We start from the raw sequence: 10991 nt of genomic DNA, 5'->3' as shown, positions 1-10991 counted from the left end.
GTGTTCTGGACTTAACCTTCCATTCGATACTTGTTCTCTTAGATAATGTAATCTCATTTCGATGTGCTTCCTTCTTCCATGTGCTATTGGATTTTGAGTCAGACTGATAGCAGACATGTTGTCGATCTTCATGGTCATTTCTCAATGATCCTTCCCGATAATTTCTTCGTTAAATTCATCATACATATTACTTGACATGCACATAGAGAGACATCTATGTATTCAACCTTACATAATGATAATGCTACGACATGTTCTTTATTGAACTTCAAACAACTGATGTACCACCTAATATAAACATGTAGTTACATGTATTTAGCTGTAGATTTTCTATCCTCATTTATGATTCTTATGAATGAACTTAAGATTCATTTAAAACTAATTGTTTCAACCTTAAAAATATATTTCACTTATATCTATTCAATTTAGTTTTGGATTAGAAATCTCGCTCCATGTTATTTTTATAGTATTAAAGAGTTTTTTTTTTAAATATTAGTAAAGAGACAATAATTTTAAAATATAATATATTACAAATTATAATAAATGTTTAAAAGATTGCCAAAGACACCGATAAAAAAACAATGAAAAAAATAACATTCAACAAATCAATAGCTTGTTGGTAATTGTGTGCGTTAAATTGGACCGACAAAATATTAAGTTGGTCGTAAAGAATTTTAAATTTTAATTATTTGAAAAATTTATTTTTCAATCCAATTTCTGAATTATATCTTTACTTTAAAGATTCTTAAGAATGAACTTAAGTTTTATTTAAAATGAATTGTTTCTATCTTAAAAATATATTTCACTTATATTTATTCAATTTAGTTTTGGATTACAAATCTCGCTTTATGTTGTTTTTAGAGTAGTAAAGAATTTTTTTTAAAAAAATTAATATATTAATAAAAAAATGATAACTTTATAATCTAATATATTATAAAATATAAAAAGTGTTTAAAAGATGGTTAAAGACACAAATGAAAAAAAACGAGAAAAATAACATTCAACAAACAATAGTTTTGTCAATAATTGTGTGCGTTTTGTTGCAAATCCTTTAAAAAATTTAAAGTTTTTTATTTGTATAACATTCAAAGTTCATTTTATAACTGTTGGATAAAACCTTATCAATTAGGCCTCTATTTGATCCCATTTTTTTAGGTCCCTTACTAAATCAATAATTCTTTAGCCCCTTATTTTTAAGCCCCTCATATTTTTGTTTTTTAAAGGGGCCTAAATGAGGGGTTTAAAATATAATTTATTTGAAACAATATATTTTATTTTTTTAAATAAATATTTTTAAATAATAAATATTTTTGAAAACTATTTTTTTCAAAAAAAACCTTATTTTTTTAAAATAAAAAAATCATTTTTTTAAAAAAATAAACATAATCGATTTTTTTAAAGTATTAAAATTTTAGTTTTTTTAAAAAAAATTTGATATTTTTGAAAAATAAATAAATAGATTTTTTTCGTAAATAAAACTGATTAATTTTTTAAAATGAGAAAGACGTTTTTTCTTTAAAAATAAAAAATCAATTTTTTTCAAAAACAAAGTCAATTCTTTTTTAAAAGAAAAAATTATTTTTTTCGAAAAAGAATATCAATTTTATTTTGAAAATAAACAATCGATTTTTCTCGAGAAAAAAGTCTATTTCTCTTGAAAGTAAAAAATTTGATTTTTTTTGAAAAAGAATTTCAATTTTTTTTATGTCGATTTTTTTGAAAAAAAAAAGGTGATTTGTTTTTGAAAAAAAACCCGAATTTTTTCGAAAATAAAAAAAAACTGACTTTTTCAAAAATAGAAAAAAAAAGTCAAAGTTTTTTCTAAAATAAAAAAAATCGATTTTTTTAAATAAAAAAGTTTAATTTTATTTGAAACAAAATCGAATTTTTTCTAAAATAAAAAAATTGATATTTTTTGATAGTGATATTCATGTTGTTACCATCTCCATAAATATGATTTATATTGCAATCTAAGCTTGAGGAGAATTTCAATAGATCATTACTATTTTTTTTTTCTCTAAACTTTTTTTCTTTCTTATCATTTCATAACAATTTATATTTTTAGGGTCTTAGAAATAGAAAAAACATACTGACGAAAAAAACTAAGATTATTAAAGTAAAAAAACAAAATAGCAGGATATGCGCCACGTGGAAGATGCAAATAAAATAAACGGCTGGGATTTATTCTTGGCTTTCGTTGTACAATCAAGCATAATAACCAGCATTTCCGATTTCAAAAACCTACCTGTATGTTTTGAGCCGCTGTGCACTGATCTCAACCAACCGAAAAACTCAAAGACAGCCGGAAAACGCAGGCGAGGTTGTTCGTTGTGGGGAATCAGACTGCCACAAACAGTGAGAAACAAACTCCAGGTTTTCCTTTTTTTTTCTTTCTTTCTTTTAATTCAGCATAGAAATGAATTCATAGTCTAGAAATCTAGTTTAATACATTAATCTGAATTATCAATTAGTAAAATCCGGAGAGTTTTTATTTTTATTGATACAAAATTGGAGAATAATTTTGGGCAACAATTTAGACTGTTAAGGCTGTTAAAATGTATGGTAAAAGAGAGTTATCAATCCCAGGGAACAGCGGCGCTATCCCAAGAGAGCGGACCGGTGCGGCGGCCGGCCGATACAGAGTCGCCTATAGCGGCACATTTTTCAATTGCGAGCGGAGCGGCCTAGCGGTCTAATCCGTTTAATTTGAAATCTCCAAAATACCCGTACAAATTATCTAAATTTGTTATCCAAATCAATATATTCCTCGGTTTTATCGGCACCGTCTTTTTCGTTAAATTAAATTTATGCAAGGTTGCTCTGTTTGAAGAAGAATAGGTTGTATCTTAAATCTTAACATAGCATCAAATGAATGATAGTTCTCATGCGTGCTTCTCTGTTCATGCTGCATTATAATTATATTTCACTATGTGTATTAATATGGCCGTGCTTTTTGTTTTTCATGAAGTCCTTAGGATTTAGAATGAATGTCCACTATTCTTATTAGATGTATCAGTTGTCATTTTTCAATATGCAGGGAAATTCGTGCTTGGAAAGAATAGTTGCTAACTTTTAAATAATTGATCCGGTGATTTATGGAAAGTATAACCGTGATGCTCGGTGTCATTGCATGGCAAATATTTGCTAGCATGTATGTTTAACAGTTAGGGGGATTTGGTGTAAACAGTTTAGACTAAATACTGGCTTAAACCAGTTTCAGAATCAAAACCAGTTTGGTTCTAAATCAGTTCACAAAACTTAAAACTAGTGAAAAGAAGAAAGTAGTTCAGATTGTGAAAACAGGACGGTTGATATGTAAGGCTAGAAATGGACATTGCTTTAATAATAGCGTGGAGTCAGCCAAAACAGTGGTCTACAGAATTAAGGTGTTGGGGTGGCGTTGGTATATCCGGAGGCTAGCTACGTCTGCATGCCTTTCTATGAGTGGTCCTGGGAGAATGATGATGAGAGGGGTGTATCTACTGATAGGAGCCACTTTGCCAGGCTGATAGTTATCACACTATTAGATTTCTCATTTGCCTCACTGTACTTACTATTCCATTCATCAAAATTCATCCAGAATTCCATTTACAATTCTTGGTCTCTTAATCGTTCTATTATGAGCTGTCCACATGGCTACTGTTTCTTTGGAGCTTAAGTTTAAGTTTTTGGTTTTGTTTTATTATGAAGGACTGTTTTGCTTTTGCTGTTTTAGAATTTGGTCTCGTGGGTTGGAAAGTTTTGGACATTCTGATTGCCTTCTCTACAGGGGGCTGCTGCCATGTTTCAGCTGTAGCCAGTTTTGGGTGACCTTTGGTTATTTAGGTAGCCTCTTTTTTTTCCTTTTGTTTGACATTGTCTTGCCGGGGTTGTGGCTAGAGGTTCTGGTTCTTAATTTTTTTGGCAGTGTTACCTGCTAGTGCAGTGCTTTTTATTTTCCTCCTTTTATCCAAGTTTGCCTTGTGCTCGGGTCTAAGTGTATCGATAAACTTTGCAGTTTAAGAATAAAAATAAAAATAAAAATATAGTTGCTTATTTTGGGTTCATTTAATTGAATTTTGCTTAAGACCGTACCTCAGAAAACCATTCGACGGACCAGTCTAGAAAACTCGAAATCCGATCTCCATCGTTCAGAATGTACCTCTATTAATACTGAACTCTGTGACCAAAAATCAAGACGATCAGACTGTTGGATTGTGAGAAAACTCTGATCTTGTAGGCCCGATCTGTGCTGAAATAGAGCTGCAGGAATAATATTCTCTCTCTAGCTTTTTGTCTCTCACACAATGAATAATGACTTAATTCTCTTTGTTGAATAAATAACAAAGACTTACATACAAATTAGTTGCTATGTAGAATAAATAACAAAGACTTACATACAAATTAGTTGCTATGTAGAATAAATAACAAAGACTTACACACAAATTAGTTCCTAACCCACATTCATTTAAGTCAGTTCAAATAAGAGGATAGTCCAACACATCTTAAAACCACTCCCTAAGACTTCTACGTGCATGTATTTATCTAGAGTCAGTGATAAATTCAGTGTATTTGGATGAATGAAGGACAAAACTCTAGGAAGTAGAAAAGACTAAAAAAAAATACCAGCTAAAGAATTTAGTAAATCATCAAAATATAATGAATTTAGCTTACATATTAGTCATGTTCTTCGTATCACCGCAAATACGTCACCTCACCCATACGGCAAGCAAAACAACTTTGCACTTCACTTATGAACCTCATTTGCACATGTGAATCTCTGTTGTCCCACATGTCACACCACTCATTCTTGAATTCCCACATTCTGATATTTTTCGCATAAGCATGTTATCCTACTTAAATATGATCATTAACATGTAAAAAATAATTAGGAGTTTACATTTATTCTATCGTTAAGAAATTTCGTCCTCAAATTTTATCTAATGTGAACATATTACTCATGCATATTACCGTTTGTAATCTTCATCAATGAAATTTTCTTTCCTTGTATAGTTTGTTGAGCTTTCAATACTTAATTTGTATAGGCAACATTTCAAACTTAATCATCAAAGTAAATCATATGTGAAGTTCATTAACATACTATCAAAGTTGAAACACATAAAAGACATTGTGACAATTAAAAAGTTGAGTATACAACACTACTTGGTACTCCTTATTACTCTACTATTCTTATTTGATCACTTTGCAAAGTTTAAGTTCTTATTTTTCTTTTAACCTAAGCAAAATATGCCGCAGCCTCTGTAACTCGACAAAGCCACAGGTCCGTTTTTTTTTTAAATTTTAATTCCATCTACTGTGATTCTTCATGCTTCTCTATCCATATCTTTTTCCCAATGAACTTCACTGCACCCGGCGCAAAACTCCGCAACAGCGATGCACGCCGCACCTAACATCACTGTAGCGGCATCCTGTTCCCCTCTTTCCGCCACAACCGCGCCGCAATTGGCTGCGGTTAACTTTTTTTATAAATCTTGGTATCAGACCTTGCTCACGTGCACGAACACAAACATATTACTGTTGAGAATTTAGTAATTTTTTGAGTGTTTATTTGTTTAATGATAATACTGTAATGTTATTTCAGTTTCAGGTTCAGACTAGCTATGTTATGCAGTGCAGACTAAAAAATGGAGGCATTAGTAGCTTGTTATGGTGATGGATCTTCTGATTCTGATTCAGACTCTGAATCTTCACCTTCAAATCCATCTTTAGCTTACTCAGAAGGACAAGCGCTGTTGCCAACCCGATCAACAGACGTTCGGGAACCGTTTTCTGAAGTATGTGTCCAGCCCTTGCCACCACCTCCAATTGCACTCCTTCATCCTCCAAATTTTCTCGGTATGGTTGGTTTTAAGTTGATTTTCTTACATATTACAGTAAGTAGAAAAGAGAATTAAAATATGTTTCTTGTTGATAGGTTTATAGATTATTAATTAGAAAATAATAGTGTACTTGACAATCCATAGTTGTGTAGGGCTGTATGAGGTTTAGGGTTTGTGGTGCGTTGAGAGCTCACCCACGTAAAGGTAGTGGAGAGCTACTATGTGTGTTTTATGTGTGTTTCTGAGAGAATTTTGTTTTCCTCCTTCCCCTTTTGGAAGCGGGGTATATATAGGAGACTCCTTGGGCTTGAGCGGTTTCCCCCTCTTTCGGTCAAAAATGTCGGAGTGGGAAGACTGGATTCTTCATGTAGTTGTGGAGGTGTTTTTTCCCCTTCACTTGACTGATTTTGCGTATGCCACGTACCCCATCATCAGTTGAATCAGGAGAGAAATGTGGTTCGGTTTGGAGGGCCAGGCCCAGGCCCATGCCCTATAGGGGAACTTGTCATGCTGTTTGGGCAACTTGTGACCCAATGCTGGGTGCTCGCCTAGTATTGATGTAACTGATTTGGCTTGTATCCTTTTGGGCTATTCCTTCTAGGTCCAGTAAAATCATCACAGTCCAAATAGTATTTCTCATTTTGGACTCACCTCGTGATTTTCAGAATTTATAAACTCTTAATTCTTATATTTGATGTTTTTTGCATTAGCTCTTATTTATGTGGTAGTTGCATATGATTAGTGCCTCTTGATGATGAATATTCGTTTTTGTGATGGTGAAGGGCCTCAAGATATGCAGATACATCAGACAAATAAAGTTAGGAGCTTCCCTCATGTTGATGGTAACTATGCCTTACATGTATATATACCAAGTAAGTTAACATTGTCTTAGTCTTTGAAAACACTTTTCTTTTCTTTCATACAGTGGTTGATTTAATTTATCATGCATTTTTGTCTATGCATTGCATATAATCATGACATGCATTAAGATTTACCCGAGTATTGGAAGACCTGTATGTATGCATTTAACTTAGTCACAAAATTACCCATCAGGTTTGTCTTAAACATATGGTCCGACATGATTTAATTATCAACCGCTGTTTCTTTCTTGGTGACATGAATGTTTATTTTCATTTATAAGTAGGTTCGGGTGATCTCAAGTTGGCCTGCAATTGTTCTTTGGAATTATAAATTCCTGTTAAGATATTTATTGCATGTTTTAGTACACATTTGTGAGGTAAATGTGGGTTTTTAATCACAAACTTGATTTTAATCCTTTTTGGTTATGTTTGGATGTTCCCAAGTCAAATTAATTTTACCTTTAGACCTTGGTGTTACTAGAATTGATAAAAAGTAACTTTTGTGTTAGGTTGAAACGTCAAGTAGTTTTGCATCAAATCTGTTTTTAGAGTACAAACATTCAAGCACAAATCACTTCACATCAACCTCAACTTTAACAAAATCAATTTGCATAGTTAAGTTCATTCAAACATATATTTGAAAAACAGACGCCCAAACACAGACATATTTGAGAAACTGGAGTTAGTTAGTTGGTGTTAGTGAGACAAATTGCTAGAGATGGCTGGGGCATCAAATCATTTCAAGTAATAATATGGTGGTAAGGGTTTTGTCCCCAAGTATTCTATTTCAATTCAAGCACCGCTTCTCAATGTCAATAACATTTGAATGTCCCTTGTATTAAATGAAAGTTCTTGAATTTAGGCAAAAGAACAAACAAAATGTACTTGCATGACTTATCTTAGAATTTGAGTTTCGGCCTAACTCATTCCTAAAAGCATGCTCAAGGGATCATGAATGCCCAAACCTCATGAGGACTACTTAGGATATACTTATAGTCCGTGTGGGATGTCAACACACCCATTCATCCATAGGATTGAATATTTCGAAGAAGGATAAATCAGGGGTGGCCCAATAACAACACGTCTAGAGCATGGACGAATACCAATGCCCCAATGATAGATCTAGAATAAGCTATTATACTATCTTAGATTTGAGTTTGGACTTAAGTGCAACGCTAGCTCAGTGGTTGGACTTAACTGCAAAGTTCTGAATTAATAATTGGAGTCAAATTCCAAAGGTGGTTGGGATTTTATTTATTTTTCAATTGTTTCTTTGTGCAATCCAAATTTATCTCAGTTAATTCCTTACGTTCGAATTAGAGATCAATTCTCTTGACTAGTCAAGTACAATATCTTTATACAACACCCCCTTTCTCTCAAATCCAATATATAACCCCTGAATTGGAACAATAACTAATGTAAAAGAATTTGTAAGATTCACATATCTGCTAATATCAATCCCTTGATCATTAGAAAATATAGTGAGCGATGTCCTAAGTCTAATTCCATGTTGCATAAATGAATGTATGCTCAATCCTTTTCATGATCAATTGGAACAAGCATTGTATGAGAATTCATATGAACCACATACATGCTAATGTCATGGAAGCATTAATGTTCACTTACCTAAACGGTATAACCTTGAATTAAGAACAAAACGCAAAAAGTTTAGATTCAGATTCATCCCTAACACCAAGTTTAGCTACTCATGAAGTAAGAGAAACGAGAATTGAATGAGATCAAAGACAGGTTTGTGTAAATTCAAGTCTTGACTATAAAGACATCCAAATTTGTGTTCTGACCTTCACTTCTTTACAAAAATTTCATTATTTCCTAAAAGCTATTTGTAACAGTAAAACTTGACTGGCAGTACCACAACACTCTGAATGCCCCAATTTCGTGCTCAAGCACCCAAAAATGGCTTAGATGAATCGGTCAGCACTTGTTGTATCTATAATCTTTGACACTCTAAACTTAAGCAATTCCCCTTTCTTCATCTCATTATTTCCACCCCTATAACATTTTATATCACCTTTATCAAAGTGCTTCAGCTTAAGAACAAAGGAATTGAGTACCTAATTACTTGTTGTTGTCAATACTTATAATGATCGAGAAATACATAATTTCCACCCCTATAGCATTTTATATCACCTTCATCAAAGTGCTTCAGCTTAAGAACAAAGGAGTTGAGTACCTAATTACTTGTTGCTGTCAATACTTATAATGATCGAGAAATACATAATTTGATACTCTTAAATTTAAAGATACACCTTGTTGAGATTTTCATGCAATGAATTTGTTGATGTTCAATGGGATATTCTCGAAGTTAATTGATTCGAAAGGTTTTGTCTCTCCAAAAGTTTAGGTCATGTTTAGCCACATCTTGCAAGACTATTTAACTTTTGATGTCATACTTGTACATCCATGTTTCTTCATATCACTTGACTCGAATAATTCTATAAAATATGTTCAAAAGTGTTCAAGCTTTAAGGTGCAGTGACTTTAAGACTCAAACTGCAATTGTTTTGTTTCAGTTAATATTTCATCTCCATCGAAAAAAGAACTAGCTGCTTTCTTGAAGAAAATCTCATCTCAGGAACCAAGTCTTCATGTTGTTGATGTTGATGTCCCACTTAACATCCTCTGCAAAAATGATGAGAAACTCGAACAAGTTGCATTAGGACGAGAGTTTCACATAAGTTTGGGAAGAACTGTTCCATTACGAGTACATCAAATTGACTCAGTGGTCTCAATGCTAAGAAACAAACTTCAAACTCAACAACAGTCAGTTTTTATTCTTATTTTGTTCAGTTGTGAAAAATGGAACAAAATATTTTTATCAACCTCTTACCTGATTGTTGCCTTTAACTTGTCATTTTGAAGCAGTTATTGGATTGACTTTAACAACTGGGAGGTTTTTGTTAACGATGATCGAACACGTACCTTCCTTTCAGTAGAAGTTGTTCATGGTGGACTTGTAGAGGTATGCATCATAGTATTTTCTCTTCCAATTTTTATCCCTCTATTTACTACATATGATGTCTGTTTTTCTTTTCAATTGAGATCAGATCCGGAAGCAAATTGAAGCAGTCAATGCAATTTACAGGCTTCATAATCTACCTGAATTTTACGAGGTCAGTTTTTGTAAACCACAACTATGCTTCGAATATCATTGAATGACTAAACTATTTTTGAAAAGAAAATCTGTAGTAGGTTATGTTTTCTTTTATCATCGTCATTCTATCGAATTTGTTTTTTTACTAGTACTTAAAACTTGAAGTTTCTGTACAGGATCCGCGTCCTCACATTTCCTTAGCATGGTCACTGGGCAACACCAGCGATTCCCTAAAAAAAGTTGTGGGTGAGGAAATGAAGAAATCTGTCACTGGAAAATCTTTGAAGAAGTGTGTTTTTACATGTAAGTTCAGAGGTATCGAGTGTAAGATTGGTAATAAAACATACACAATATGTAAAGTTTCAGATAGATGATAATGTGAATGGTTTATGTAAGAATATCAAACTCAAGTTTGAGTTAGATGAATTTGACATGTAAACTCTATGAAATTTCATCGAATTTACATCATATGAAAATTTATATATTATTTGAAATATATACTTAGATAATATTATAGATGTATAAATAATTTAAACTTCCAACTTAATTATAAAGTTATAATATATCAAATTTGAAGGGAGATTGTGATAAACGCTGCAGATAAACTAATAAAAAAAATATTTTTAAATATAGACCTTTACAAATGATCATGAGTTATGAGTTAGAGATCATATGATTACTTGGAATTGGAATGTAAAATATCTTATTATCGAAACATATTGATTGATCAAGAGTGCGCAATAAACTACACTCCTCTACTTAAACCAACAAACAAAATTTGCAACTAGATTCTGCTACCTTTAGTGCTAGTGGTGTACGAACAAAAGTTTTAGATATAACACAAATTTTGAATTTTAAAATCTTAGTACGGCTGGGTTTTGAGAATAAGGAAATAAGTGACTATCATTTTAATATGAAGACTTATATGCATAGTAGCTTTATGTTTTTCTAATTATAAGAGTATAAAGAATAATTTCTTGCAATGAAACACATCACTGCTATTCAATTGACGAGAATTACATGTGAAATGATATAATTTTTTTTGTGCTAATGATTACATATATAAACTTTTGCCCTTATATTTTTATTCAACACAAAACATATTTTGTGTCACCCATGTATAGTTCGATTATACTATTTGACACCATAATATACTTATAAAAACAAACAAACTGAATATTTCATATTGACTCATTG

The 10991-nt window shown here is 32.1% G+C and overlaps 1 protein-coding gene across 4 annotated transcripts; it reads left to right on the top strand.

The window, feature by feature from the left end:
- Positions 1 to 2199: 2199 nt before the first annotated feature.
- LOC127127968 (uncharacterized) lies at positions 2200 to 10290 on the top strand. 4 transcript variants are annotated; one of them, XM_051057228.1, is made up of 8 exons: positions 2200 to 2373; positions 5025 to 5260; positions 5582 to 5835; positions 6602 to 6691; positions 9214 to 9463; positions 9563 to 9662; positions 9748 to 9813; positions 9971 to 10290. In XM_051057228.1, exons 3-8 carry the CDS (start codon positions 5625 to 5627, stop codon positions 10166 to 10168), a joined length of 915 nt encoding a protein of 304 aa, XP_050913185.1. In that variant the 5' UTR covers positions 2200 to 2373; positions 5025 to 5260; positions 5582 to 5624; the 3' UTR covers positions 10169 to 10290. The 4 variants fall into 4 exon arrangements, with proteins under 4 accessions (XP_050913185.1, XP_050913186.1, XP_050913187.1 ...); XM_051057229.1 differs by lacking the exon at positions 5025 to 5260 and having other exon boundaries at positions 2202 to 2355; XM_051057230.1 differs by lacking the exon at positions 5025 to 5260 and having other exon boundaries at positions 2202 to 2373; positions 9566 to 9662.
- The last annotated feature ends 701 nt before the right edge of the window (positions 10291 to 10991 follow it).

This window comes from Lathyrus oleraceus, chromosome 3 (assembly GCF_024323335.1).
Source record: "Lathyrus oleraceus cultivar Zhongwan6 chromosome 3, CAAS_Psat_ZW6_1.0, whole genome shotgun sequence".
NCBI classification, from domain to species: domain Eukaryota; kingdom Viridiplantae; phylum Streptophyta; class Magnoliopsida; order Fabales; family Fabaceae; genus Lathyrus; species Lathyrus oleraceus.
The sequence above is the reverse complement of the archived record's forward strand: the minus strand, read 5'-3'. Positions and strand labels throughout refer to the sequence as shown.

What these genes read in the sequence shown, in the direction of transcription:
- LOC127127968 (XM_051057228.1), top strand. Translation starts at nt 5,625, where the DNA reads ATGGAGGCATTAGTAGCTTGTTATGGTGATGGATCTTCTGATTCTGAT. An exon ending in TCATCCTCCAAATTTTCTCG is followed by an intron (nt 5,836 to 6,601) that starts GTATGGTTGGTT and finishes GTGATGGTGAAG; the next exon opens with GGCCTCAAGATATGCAGATA. An exon ending in CTTACATGTATATATACCAA is followed by an intron (nt 6,692 to 9,213) that starts GTAAGTTAACAT and finishes GTTTTGTTTCAG; the next exon opens with TTAATATTTCATCTCCATCG.